The following is a 14,448-nucleotide window of genomic DNA, read 5'->3' as shown; positions in this document are numbered from 1 at the left end:
AATGAACTGAATGAATGTCTGTATGTATATTGGTCTTTTAACCATACTCTCTCTTTTGTTTTTTAATAAATTTTAGTTTAGTTAATAAGAATTAGCTGTAGCATGTATTTGGGTAAGATCTGAAACATTCATTAACCTGGGAGGTAATGTGTCTGATCCTTTGGGATTGGTAGAACCTTTCCTTTTACATGATGAAATAAGATTTACAGAAATTTTCATCATATTTGACGTGGGTACATGGATGGAGGCCTGAGGCTGGATCACTTTAAGGGAACTGTTATTTGGCATGGTGAATCTAAGTACTGGAATATCCACCAGCTTTATGGGGATTGTCTGCCCCAATCTTTGCAGTTCACCCTAACTGAGTGACCATAGCTGGCTTCCACTGGGACCCCGGTCACAACCATCTATTTTTAAAGTTTGAGTGAATATATGTAAGGCTGGAGTAGGATGTAACAAGTGCTCTTAAATACTTTGTTATGCTGTCTCTGAACTTAAAGGATTTATTCTTTAGTAATCACCTTTAAAAAAAAAAAGGTTAATTGTGTGAAGTCAGTGTTTTTGGAAATGAACCAGAGCTTGGGACTAGGGGTAATTATTTTTTGATACTTTAAAAAAGAGCAATTTTACTATCACAGGGCCAGATTCTGATCTCAGTTATATTTGGTGGAGTAGGGCCACTACTTCAGATTTTGATCCAGTGTGTGTGTGTTTGTTTATTTATTGAATTTGTGACCTGCTAAGAACTCATTCCAAAATGGCAAAATGTAAGTCATGATGTAGGGTTAAAAAAAATCAAATTAACTGTGATTAGCCACAGACCCATTTAAACATTTTTCCAAGTACTGGTGTGTACTTTCTGTTTATTGCACAGTTATGTATTTTTACCCCCCCCAAAACCTGGCATATTTTCATACCAAGTGTTGATCTACTGATAGAGATTTTACTTATGTTTAATACTCATGGTATTTTCAGTGTGGTCAGGATTTCATTAGTCCTGAGGGTATTTTGTTCAGTGCATAGTAAAGTGCATTATTAGTGGCTAGCCTGATGGAATTACGTAACACAATGAAGAGCAAAAGCAAAATCTTACAAACAAATTTTGAAAATGAGACTTAGGTGCTTTTGCAAATTTTACCCTATATCCATTTTAAGTAAAAGTAAACATAAATGTAAAACTTTAATCTATTTTCTGGTCAACAGATCTCAGTAAGAAATGAAAGTTTCCAGAAACTGACTGTTACCTAAAAGCAGTTAGAGATGGTAAATATAGGTATCATCATTCTTATCACTGCTAAGGTATTTTATTAATAAGTTATATGGACTGTGTAAGGTTGTCTTTTTTCTTTGTTTTAAAAGCACATTCACCATTTCACTGATTAATGGAGCCTGCAAGCACGAGCCCACAGGAACAGGATAACCAATTTAAGATGGGAAACTTTAATTAGGTTCTTTTACCATATAATGAAAGCCACATAAATATATTTTTTCAAAATAAATGTACCCCATTTTATGCTGGGAAAAATAAAAAATGCTGTAGCAAACACCTGAACAGACAGGGGTTACCAGAGTTTGTATAAAGTTCACCTAGATGAGTTAAAAGTGATTTTGCTAAAGTTCTGTTGAAAATTAAAGCATTTTTAATATGATCACAAAACTGGACTAAGGAACAGACAGTTAGCTCTACTCTGCAAGGTGCTAAGGGTGAATCCTGGGCTCACGGAAGTCAATGGGAGTTTCGCCACTGATTTCAACAGAACCAGGATCTCACCCTAAGTGCCTTCTATGTGAAATTCACACTGTGTAGAGGTGTGCACACAGGCCCTCAAAACTGGGTTTAAGTTGAATAAGCCTTGTACTGGCCCTCTGCACAGGGATGAATTTAGCCAGTTACACTCCCACTTGAGGACACTTGAGCATCCTTGATGGATTGGGCCCAAAAGCAACACTCTCAGAAACATCATTACCTGCTGTATTTCCTGAAGAACCCACCCTGCAGAGTTCATGTTTCTTCAGCCATAGTGGAAAAGCACAGTGGAGAACACAACCACTATCATCATAGCTCAAAGAAACATTGACCTCTAACGCCTGATTTTACTTCCTTGCTACCTCCTTCTGGGCAGAAATTTATCATGATTAGTTCCACCACAAGGGTGATAATAGATGTGTGTTTGTTTTTGACATGTTATGGATGTGTTTCAACAAAATAGGAGATCATTTTTGCATAAAATTAATATTAAAAATATCTTCTTTCTCCTTAATGCTGCTTTTCCTGGTGAGGGTCGTGGCGGCAGCATGGAGAGTAGTGAGGACCAGACCCCCTTTTCTTCCGCAAGATTCCAGCTCCTCCTGGGGGATTCCCCAGTGTGTCCTGGGTAGGCCTGGGGGCCTCTTCCCCATGGGACGTGCCCGATAGAGTTCCAACGGAAGCCTCCTAGGGGGCATCCTTATCAGGTGCCCGAACCACCTCAACTGGCTCCTCTTGATCCAGAGGAGAAGAAGCTCTACTCCGAGGCCCTCCCAAATAGTCGAGCTCCTCACCCTGTCTTGGAGATTAAGCCCAGCCACCCTGCGGGGAAACCTCATTTCTACGGCTTGTACCCATGATCTTATCCTTTCGGTCATTACCCAAAGTTCATGACCATAGGTGAGGATGGGGATTAAAAACATTTTTCTCAAAAAATTAAGATGCTCTTTTGCACTCATCCATCTAAAACTTAACCTTTAATGAAAACAAATATATGACATGTTATCATTGGCTTCAGAGGAAAGCACTGTATTCAGAGATGGTTCCCTATATGATTTTATACTTTATTAGGCTTGATTACCTGTTCATGTCATCTAGATGTTCAGCAGCAAAGTAAAAGCTTTTGATCTTAGGATGGCAGGCTTTGAATGCACTGTTGGAAAGAAAAAAGTCAAAACATAACGTGCAAAAATAATAATTATACAAAACATCTTTTTCAAAAATAAAGGTAATTAGAAATCCAAATAACTTAATGAAATGAGACTGTGTTTAATTTTCTTTCAGGTTGGTTAAGCATGTGTGTGTTTTTTTAATTCAGCCTTATAACTTTTGGAATCCATCCAGCTGTCACTGATTAAAAGGCTTTATTGACCATCTATCTTTAAATAACATCTGCATTCAAACATGCACAAAGACAGTTCAACAGCTATTAACATGATAGATGTTATATCTGGATAAGCTGAAGCAGTTAAAATAGTTTATACAACAGGCAATTGTGTTTATGTGGGTGGAGGTGTCAAAAGAGTTTCTGAACAGAAAAATGACTGAACAGTTTATTTGATATAACAGAAAAGCTCTCGTTCCTCTGACTTTTCACATTACTGTGCCCTTGGCATCACCTTCAGCACTAACGACTGGGAGTCAAATAGAAAAATGTGATGTGCGGATTGATTTTTGACAAGCTGTTGTAATCCAACGGGGTGTTTACGAGGTCATCTAGCATGATGGGTAATGGCATGTCATCTTTCCCACCCACCAAAGTAATCAACATGAGTTGTCACTGGAGCTCAATAGTATTTCATCTATTTACTGCAAACAATTTGTTAAAACAAAAAGTGTGCAGAGAATTTTCTACAAAAACAGAAAGCTGTAGTGAAGCACTTGGAGATCTAGATATGAAAACTATTCTATGAAAGCTAATTATTAGTAATGTACAATATAGAAATAGTTTTTAAAAACTAATGGCCTCCTAAAGATTGCTTTAAAATAGCATCAAAACACAGAGCAAAGTCAAAGAAAACAAAACAAAGAGTATGGTATATTAAGTGCATTGTCCTTGTTTTCAAGGGAGATCAATTTGATAGACAATTGTTCTTTTCTCTGACATATGCCGAGGTATTAGAAGAAGAAAGGCATTGTCAGGGAAGGAAATCTGTAAATGTTAGACAAAAAGGATTCCTCTACACATCAGTGCACAGCATAATATTACACAAGCGAGAACAGATGTTGAGCAGCATCTGCTCTGTTTAAAAAGATATAATCAAGTTGTTGAGACCCAAAACTTGACTTATCTTAAAATTGTTATAACATCTGTCATCTGGATTCTAAATATCTTTTTTTTTATCTGCCACTCAAGTGGATGTTTTTTATTAATCATATTTGTGTGCTCTGCTACTCAGTCGACAGGACTCAGAGTGAGACAATAATTTAAATGAAGTGCAGTTTTCAGAGATGAACTGACATCATCAATGACGCTGCTTCACTAACAAGAAAATAAATGAAGCAGAGCCACATTGCATTTAATCTGTGGAAGAACACAGAGCAATGACTGAACACTGAAACTCCCAAAACCACAGGTGGAAGTTTTTTCATTTTTTTACCCTTTTTAAAGACTATTACACAGAACAGTTTACTTTAAAGAGCATTGTAAACTAATGGTAACAACATTAGTATCCTTTTTAAAGGGGCATGTAAGTCATCATGACAAGTTTTAATCTCTAAACATCTTATCTGGTACAGTTTTCATGGTTTCAAAAGCACTCTTTGAAAAACTTGAAAGTGACACATGTGCTAAAATACAGAGGTCTGCTGAAAGAATTACAATGGTGCCAGGTGAGCTTTACACAAAAGAACCAAACCACACACTTGCCTGTGACAGAGCAATGCACAAAGATTTCAGTGGTAAGAATGAAAATGTGTGAACGCAGGTGCACAGCAAGATAGATACTTATGTATGCCAAAGATATATAATTAACTAAGGAAAAAAGTAATAAATTTGTTAGTCTCTAAGGTGCCACAAGTACTCCTTTTCTTTTTGCGGATACAGACTATCACGGCTGGTACTCTGAATCCCGAGCTACAGTAAAGCAGTGTAGCTTCATTAACTTCACTGGAGCTATATTGTGTTATCCCTGCTCAAGAGGCAGCCCACAATGTCAGCTGATGGTTGAAACTTAGAAAACTCTCCTAGTTAGTTTTGAATAAAATAAGGCTTGTGTCTGGCCATGGATTTGGCAACATGTCTCCTAAAGATCTTTTCACTTACTTTGTATTTAAAACACTTGGTTGAGAGCCATAATAAATCGCGAGTTAGCTTTTTTCAAACACATTGCTATTTATTTTAAAACAATGACACAAATTATACAGATACAAATTAACTACGGAAAAGCAAAAAGCTCTTAAAATAAAGCCATGTACAGCTACTGTACAGCTAAGCATTTTTTTTTTTTAGCAAAACTTTTTATTTCAAACATAGAATCCCACAGCGGCAAAGGGATTTAGTGGATGTAAATAACTGACTTAGAAAAAGAACAGGCCTCCTTTTACCCCTCTCTTCTTTTTTGTGTTACCTCTGTAATATTTCACCTCCTCCATCTCTCAGCACTTGCTTTTTAAAAAGGTTTCAGAGTAACAGCCGTGTTAGTCTGTATTCGCAAAAAGAAAAGGAGTACTTGTGGCACCTTAGAGACTAACCAATTTATTTGAGCATAAGCTTTCATGAGCTACAGCTCACTTCATCGGATGCATGCTGTGGAAAGTGTAGAAGATCTTATTATATACACACAAAAAGCATGAAAAAATACCTCCTCCCACCCCACTCTCCTGCTGGTAATAGCTTATCTAAAGTGATCACTCTCCTTACAATGTGTATGATAATCAAGTTGGGCCATTTCCAGCACAAATCCAGGTTTTCTCAGCCCCGCCCCAAACACACTCTCCTGCTGGTAATAGCTTATCTATTAGTAAGGAGAGTGGTCACTTTAGATAAGCTATTACCAGCAGGAGAGTGAGTTTTGGGGGGGGAGGGGGGGTTTGAGAAAACCTGGATTTGTGCTGGAAATGGCCCAACTTGGTTATCATACACATTGTAAGGAGAGTGATCACTTTAGATAAGCTATTACCAGCAGGAGAGTGGGGTGGGAGGAGGTATTTTTTCATGCTTTTTGTGTGTATATAATAAGATCTTCTACACTTTCCACAACATGCATCCGATGAAGTGAGCTGTAGCTCATGAAAGCTTATGCTCAAATAAATTGGTTAGTCTCTAAGGTGCCACAAGTACTCCTTTTCTTTTTAAAAAGGCTTATTTGTGTTTGTAAACCCATTAAATCTGTCCCTCCACAAAACAAAAAAGAGGGACAATGAAAGTGAAGCTGGGGAACAGGGTGAGAAGGAGCTAAGCATTCCTATTAGTTTTAATTAATTTTGCTGATGGTTGAAAATTGTATGGCTTTTGCAACAGACTCATTGTGTCCTTGGGTGGGACCCTCAAAGCACATGCACATCCCCTCGCCTCCCCCCTCAGCACAGGAATATTGACTGTTTACCATGATTTGTGTTATGCAACCAAATCACGTTACAATGATTTCCATTCTAATTTGACTATCATAAACAAGGAAACTTTCACTCCTTGAAAGCAAGAGATTGCTTTTTCCTCCTTTTCTTTTGTTATTGCACTGTATGATTTTAAACACACTTACTATTTCTTGCGGCACTCGCTGGCTCTATCAATTTTAAATTCAGGTAGACTGATGAATCCCTCTGCTTTTTCATCCTATGAAGACAGTTCTATATGTTACTCAAGTTAATGAGGCTTAAGAGAAAAGTCCATTAAAACTTAAACATAAACAAAGAGACAGTTTTACTTACTTTCCTACATAATGGCATATTATTGTACTCCTGGCAAATCAATGGGAGTATTGCCAGAGTGGGAGGTCATGGACCTTAGTCTAGAACAGGGGTCGGCAACCTTTCAGAAGTGGTGTGCCACGTCTTCATTTATTTACTCTAATTTAAGGTTTCGTGTGCCAGCAGCGGGGCCCCCAGGTGGGGGCCCATGCTGGGCGCAAAGCCTGGAGGTACTACAGCACCCCCTGCTCCCCTACTTCCCACATGTATGGAGACCCACTGGCACTCTGCATTGCCCTCCTGTGGTTCGGCAAATTCTCTGGTTCAGCACCGGTCAGGTCCCAAGGGTGCCAGACTAGAGAGGTTCAACCTGTAATTTACTATGAGAACAAAACAACCCCACAGTAATGTAAATCAACCCAATTTTAAAATACAAATGTGTAGTGTTTGCCATCTTTACACGATGTTGCAGCTAAGATGAATGATCTCTCTCCAGTTATTCTTATATCTTATCAGTTACACTGACAGAGGGGGAATCTTGGCCTCTTTCCCTCCTCCTCTAAAGACTTGGTAATTGTGAATAGCTTTACTGGACTTTGACCTGTCCTCAACTTTTCACAACTTAAAAGCACAGCATTTGTTTTAGGATACCAATACATCAGCCCCACAGGCTGTGTTATAGTGCTGTTTATAACTGTGAATTATTAACATCACTAACATAGAATCATGAAATTGAGACTAGAGAAAACAGATATATGTTAAAGTAATGAATCCACATAATTTCGTGCTCTTCCCTTTCTATTTTTTTAAAAAAATGTATCTATCAATCACTTTGTTCTTTGTCACATATTTAGTCCTTGGAAGGCTGAGAGATATACCTTTATTTGAATCCACGTACCAGGCAATTAACATTCCACTACTGTTTTTGGTAATCTCTGCTCTTATTGTTCATGCAAAGAACTCTTACATTCTCTGACACCCGTGACAACTATCTTTGCCTTTGACAATTTTAGTCTTCATTTCATCTATGCTTTTGATTTTCACCACCTAACTCAAATATGTGTTCTTCTAGCCTACGTAAAGGACTTTGCATTTGTTTCTGCGTATGCTTAGGTTTCCCATTTATAGTCACATTGTCATAGCAACTTGTTTTTCATTTTTAATGCTTGGACTGCTTGTCAATTTATTTGTCTAGATTTTGGTATTGCTCTACTTCTCAGAGAACACTATCTACCACTTTTAAACATTTTTCACTGTATTGCTCCAGCTTCGTAGATTTTCTCTGTCATTGCTCCCATTAAATTATATTAGATAGTCACAACCTCTCCAAAAGGGGGAAAAATACATAAGGATTTCTGGCATCATGGAACACAATCTTTATGTAAAATGCTTTTGTAGCAATGTCTTCAGAAGCACATACATCACACATCTTTCTCCTTTTTCTAAAAGTGTACCATTCACCAGTGCATAAGCATGCAACAAGCCTTTGTTTAATCATTTGACACTGTCATTTCTCTCTCTCTCAAGACAACAGGAACAGGTATTCCCAGGAATACAGGATGTATTCATTTAAATTCAGTAAACTGCCTCTTTTGCATCCTGGTGCAAGAAAACCAACTAGAAAGGGACTCAAAGGGACTTCAAATAGATTCATAGAGTCTGTATTACTTTGAGGTGCCTTTATTTCTCCATTGCTATAGGACAGTATAATAATAAACTTGGTTGGTCTTATTATTAACAACATTTATAACATTATAACATAGCATTATGACTATACATAAAATCTTACAGACAAATAGAAGCTATCAGGTTGCCATTATAAGGAGCATACAATCTAGTACGCTCTCTGATGATGAGCCCTTAAAATAATTTTCAATGTAAGAACTAAAGATACTCCAAAAATTATTTTTAATATTCTGAATGTCCTTCTATATGGCTTTTTATTTATTTTTATTTTATTTTTAAAGGCACAGATGTACAGAGAAAAGTAGAACTGAAATAATTTGGAAGGAAAGTATAGAAAGGACAGATCCTGCAATGCTGGATATCTTTAAGCACATTCTTTTCTTGGAGGAAAAAGTAAAGTTATCTTAGTCACAGGAGCATATTTACACATCAAAAGAAAGAACACATTGCTTATTCTTGTTCTTTATTTTTTATAGTAAGATACCACACTTTGGAACCACAATGGTCTTAAATAACAAGAATAATCTAAATGTCCAAAATGCCTCCCAGGACTAAGCATCATACAGACAAGTATGGCAGGAGGGATAGCTCCGTGGTTTGAGCATTAGCCTGCTAAACCCAGGGTTGTGAGTTCAATCTTTGAGGGGACCATTTAGGGATCTGGGGCAAAAATTGGGGATTGGTCCTGCTTTGAGCAGTGGGTTGGACTAGATGACCTCCTGAGGTCCCTTCCAACCCTGATATTCTATTATTCTATGAAGTAATAAACAAAAAAGTCTGCCCCACAGTGTTGAGAACTCACACGTTGATGAGGAATTGGAACCATTCAGACTAGGGCTGTTGATTAATCGCAGTTAACTCATGGGATTAACTCAAAAAAATTAATCACGATTAAAAAAATTAATCATGATTAAACGCAGTTTTACTCGCGCTATTAAACAACAGAATACCAATCGAAATGTATTAAATATTTTGGATGTTTTTCTACATTTTCAAATATATTGATTTCAATTACAACACAGAATACAAAGTGTACAGTACTCACTTTAGATTATTTTTATTACAAATATTTGCACTGTAAAAATGATAAACAAAAGAAATCGTATGTTTCAATTCACCTCATACAAGTACTGTAATGCAATCTCTTTATCGTGAAAGTGCAACTTACAAATGTAGATTTTTTTTGTTATATAACTGTACTCAAAAACAAAACAATGTAAAACTTTAAAGCCTACAAGTCCATTCACTCCTACTTCTTATTCAGCCAACATCTACGAGAAATAAGTTTGTTTACATTTATGGGAGAAAATGCAGCCCGCTTCTTATTTACAATGTCACCTGAAAGTGGGAACAGATGTTTGCATGGGATTTCTGTAGCCTATGTTGCAAGGTATTTACATGCCAGATCTGCTAATAATTTGTATGTCCCTTCATGTTTTGGCCACCATTCTAGAAGACATGCTTCCGTGCTGATGATGCTCGTTAAAAAAATAATGAGTTAATTATTTTGGGACTGAACTCCTTGGGGGAGAATTGTATGTCTCCTGCTCTGTGTTTTACCTGCATTCTGCCATATATTTCATGTTACAGCAGTCTCGGATGATGACCCAGCATGTATGTTTTAAGAACACTTTCACTGCAGATTTGACAAAACTCGAAGAAGGTACCAATGTGAGATTTCTAAAGATAGCTATAGCACTTGACCCAAGATTTAAGAATCTGAAGTGCCTTCCAAAATCTCATTGGGACAGGGTGTGGAGCATGCTTTCAGAAGTCTTAAAAGAGCAACATACTGATTCGGAAACTACAGAACCCGAACTACCCAAAAAGAAAATCAACCTTCTGCTAGTGGCATCTGACTCAGATGATGAAAATGAACATGTGTTGGGTCTGCACTGCTTTGGATCGTTATCGAGCAGAACACATCATCAGCATGGATGCATGTCCTCTGGAATGGTGGTTGAAGCATGAAGGGACATATGAATCTTTAGTGCATCTGGCACGTAAATATCATGCAACACCAGCTACAACAGTGCCATGTGAACGCCTGTTCGAACTTTCAGGTGACATTGTAAACAAGAAGTGGGCAGCATTATCTCCTGAAAATGTAAACAAACTTGTTTGTCTGAATGATTGGCTGAACAAGAAGTAGGACCGAGTGGACTTGTGAGCACTGTACACTTTATATTCTGTGTTGTAATTGAAATCAATATATTTGAAAATGTGGAAAACATCCAAAAATATTTATATAAATAGTATTCTATTATTGTTTTTAATCGCTTGACAGCTCTAATTCAGACACATGGTGTAAATATATTTTACTACATGAGAGTCTATCAGAGTTTAAAATTATCTCAGTTTCCTAAAAAGAGTTCCATTAAGAAAAAAGCTGGATTTTCCAAAAGAAATTCTGATCTTTCACACAACTGGCAAAGAGTCCATTCCACCAAAAAGGGATTTAAAAAACAATTATTCTTCCAAAGAAGCAAATAAATGAGATAAATGAGGGACCCTTTCAGGATCAGGGTCTTAGGCAGCTTAATGATGCTCTTCCAACATTATCAGTATATAATTAAGGACTCAAAACGATAATCCAAATTAGATACAATGTATCAAAAGAGAACACAATTTGAGACCGTTTTGCATAACTACAGTGGATTTAAGTAATACCACAGATTCCTTATTACAATTAAATAAGGTAACCCCAAATGCAACATAAATTATGGCTATAATGTAGTCTCAGTTATCATGACAGGGACAAATGACTCTAGATTTGCTCTTCTAAATTAGTGTTTTGTTGTCAAGAGAGAATGATGACTTTATTACACGCTATTAACGGTATAGAAATATAGAGGTGAGTAGTTACATTCTTCCTTATGTTCCAAAAAAAAAAAACCTTAAAGGGCAAATCCTGCAAACTCTACTGCATATGAGTGACTTTAGTCATACAAGTAATCTTACTGATTTAAGAAAGTTTATTTGGGTGAATAAAATCACTCACCTGTTTTCAGGATGGTATTTGACCTTCCATCTAATTATGACAACAAAACAGTATAAGACTTATTAGCATTAGACAGGATGAGCAATGAATGGGCCTATTTCTTACCTCCTCATTGATATACCAGTATAGAGAAGTATCCTTCAGAACAAACCAATATTTTTTCCATTTCTGGGAGAAATAACTCTTGGCATCTTTCTTTTTCCAAAGCCAGCCCTCGCAGTCCCCACGGCCCAGATCTTTACAGGAAATCCGTCTTTTGCTCTTACCAGGAATTGGAGCTAAAAATGCAAATAGTTAAATTGAAATGAGTATACGTGAAAGGCTTCACATTATGCATTTAATCAATCAAACACAAAATGCTAAATTTGTCTAAAAATCTGATCCATCTTTACAAACTTAACAGAAACATTTCAATAATAATTTCTTTGTCATTATTATTATTTCTTTTTAATCAAGCAACAAAATGCGTGCATGGCAAAAGAAAAAAGTACATATATTCTCTTATCTTACAGATATTATAATCTGAGCACAAGACAAAATGCAATAAATGAAGGCAACAAGACGGATTCTATAGGAAAGGAGGACAAGATATATAAATACAGTGTTATGTGGGTACATATGTTTGTGTACATCTTGATAGTTCATTTCATGGCAACATATGTAAACACACAAATAGCTACACATGAATGTACATACAGGCAGGGCTGCTTAAAAATATATATTAAAAAGATTAAAATAGGTTTATATTGGATAATACTTTGAAAAGTACAGCTTTACTAACATTCGAAAGACCCACAAAACCCTGCATAGTGCAATTCAGTAACATGCTCAGACCTCTGTAAAAGAGAATGTTGAATACAGTTAAGATGTGCTGAATCAGAGAAGGGCTGTTAATCCTGGTTGGATAGTTCTGTCATATGGATAACTGATGACTATAAATTTGGTTCAGGCTAACAAACTGCAACCTGTAAAATACTACAATATTTTAAACAGTAATATTCACATTTCTGTTTTTTACCATCACTTCAAAAAGTACCCATTTAATGCTTACCTTTGTTTTTCTTTTTAGTTTTCTGCTGTAGAGAAGACTGCTGAAAGGTCTGTAAGCAAATGAAGACACAGAAAAGCAGTGAAAAACTAACAGTGTACTTAGTGTGTTCCAGACCCTTCCTAAATTCTTATAAAAATAGCAATCAAAACTTTGAACACCAAAAGCATTACTATGCGAAATCTAAAAAATGTCCTAGGCAGATTTCTAGCACAAGTGGAAAAATACAATTTTATTTCAGACTTTCATGAATGCTTGAAGGAAAACAATACAGCACAATAAAATCAACTCACCAATTAGAACTAAAGTTTCTCTCAGAAACAGGCTTTCTTTTTTTCACTATGTTTTGTGTTAATAGGACATTTTTCACTCATTTAGAGTGGTAGTGTTCCTGTGGAGGAAGTCCTTTAGTTCTGTTTGGTGGTCCACTGGATAGCTGATCTTAATTTCTGATTTTAGTGTATGTGTTTGCTTTTTTTTTTTATTTCAATGCCTTATGAAACTATGAAAAATATTTTTCGGCTGGTGCTAGAAAGATTTGGCTGGGAGTTGGCAGATTTGCTTGTAGATGCCTTCAGTATTTGAATTTTTGACTGCTATACTATTTTGTATTATGTATTAATAAACAACGGGGAATGGGGAAAGAGAGATAAAAATTGAAAAACAAAACTCAGGGAGAAATCTGCTGAAATAAATGAGCCTTATTATTATCATGTCCCAAAAGATATGGAAGATTGAGACAGCTCCACAACTAAAGACCCTTGACTTACAAAGTTATGTCCTTTACCTGGTCCTGACTGAACCTAGTAACCAAGAGCCGACACACCCAAACAGTTTTAAGTATTGGCATAGAAATAAGGTCAGAATTGAATTATCTCTGTATTTAGGGCCTCACTGATAAAAAGCTATACTACAGGGTCACGTCTGCAATAAGACTCAAATCCAATAAATGTCCATTATTCAGTGAGTGAAAAATATAATAATAATAATCATAATAATAAAAAACATGCACCACTTTAGTGTTAGTTGCCTTGTATTTTAGCTTAATATATTGTTGGTAGCAGCAATAAAATTCACAGAAGAGAGTCTGAGTGTAAATACCGCTCACCTCAACTTTTATTTAGCCAATATCAAAATCAAAGGTTTCAGGCATCTGCTAGTCTTACTAGCTACAAATAAATCAAAGTTAAAATACTAATGGCCCCACAGGGTTAAAGCCTGCTCCTACTTAATAAGACAAACCTTCCCACAGCAGGGTGGGGTGTGATGTTACAAAGCTCTCTTTATTTTAAGGTCCCAACTTCTCTTTCTCACTTCTTGCATATACGTCATGACTTAGCTCAAACGTTCACATTATGGGAAAAGGACAACCCGTCTCCATGTCCAAGGGGTTTCCTCCTATGAAGTTCTGATAAATTCTCAAACAGCAAATTAAATCCATATAATAACATTGCCACAATAATTAACAGTAACATCATGAAACTAAGCAGCTGGCCTGGACCCTGATGCCTGAAAATGCACTGGGGAAGGCCAATCATCCCTATCTCCACCCCTGTCTGATCCTAGATAGCATCAGAGTATATGGGACTGGGTGGGGTGATATAGGAGACTGAAAGAGTGATTATATAACGGGAGTTTCATGTTGGAAAAAATCCATAGGGCCCTGCTTGAAATCATCCTGCCTTTGGTGGTAAGTGTGGGGACAACTTCTCCTGATTGACTGTGTCTAGTCCCTTTCCTTCCTCTAATGGTGCTACTCCACTGGGCCCAGCTAGCAAAGCCTCATCAAAGGCAACCAATTCCAATTCTGAATCAAGTTCAATGAGTCTATTTATATAGGCCTAAATATGTCTGTATTTCTCTAGAAGGAAAGATTTAGGGTGAGATGTTCTGAAGTGCGTAAGTGACTTGTATTTCTAAGTCATTTAGGCAATTTTGCAAATCTTACTTTAATTCACTGTAGACAGTTTGATACAGAATTTAAAAAAATTCCTTAAGAGCTGTCAGTGCAAAAAACCCACTGTTTTATTTCATTTGACTTTTCTGTATTAAGTGTTTTCATCATTAATTCACCTAAACTGGAAGGGAGAAGTTTTGCTTATTTTCTCCTAAGTGGTA

General features: G+C 36.6%; 1 protein-coding gene across 4 annotated transcripts in view; it reads right to left on the bottom strand.

Annotated features, from left to right (window-relative positions):
- CNKSR2 (connector enhancer of kinase suppressor of Ras 2) overlaps positions 1-14,448 on the bottom strand; it is a 366,125-nt gene that overhangs the window by 85,460 nt on the left and 266,217 nt on the right. For all 4 annotated transcript variants that reach the window (XM_077807188.1, XM_077807189.1, XM_077807190.1 and 1 more), the window contains 4 exons: positions 12,334-12,382; positions 11,388-11,560; positions 6,448-6,521; positions 2,829-2,900 (listed from right to left, as the gene is read on the bottom strand). In XM_077807188.1, the coding sequence (XP_077663314.1) occupies positions 2,829-2,900; positions 6,448-6,521; positions 11,388-11,560; positions 12,334-12,382 (368 nt within the window). The remainder of the gene's footprint in view (positions 1-2,828; positions 2,901-6,447; positions 6,522-11,387; positions 11,561-12,333; positions 12,383-14,448) is intronic.

This window comes from Eretmochelys imbricata, chromosome 1, assembly GCF_965152235.1.
Source record: "Eretmochelys imbricata isolate rEreImb1 chromosome 1, rEreImb1.hap1, whole genome shotgun sequence".
NCBI classification, from domain to species: Eukaryota; Metazoa; Chordata; order Testudines; family Cheloniidae; genus Eretmochelys; species Eretmochelys imbricata.
This window is presented reverse-complemented; position numbering and strand designations above follow the sequence as displayed.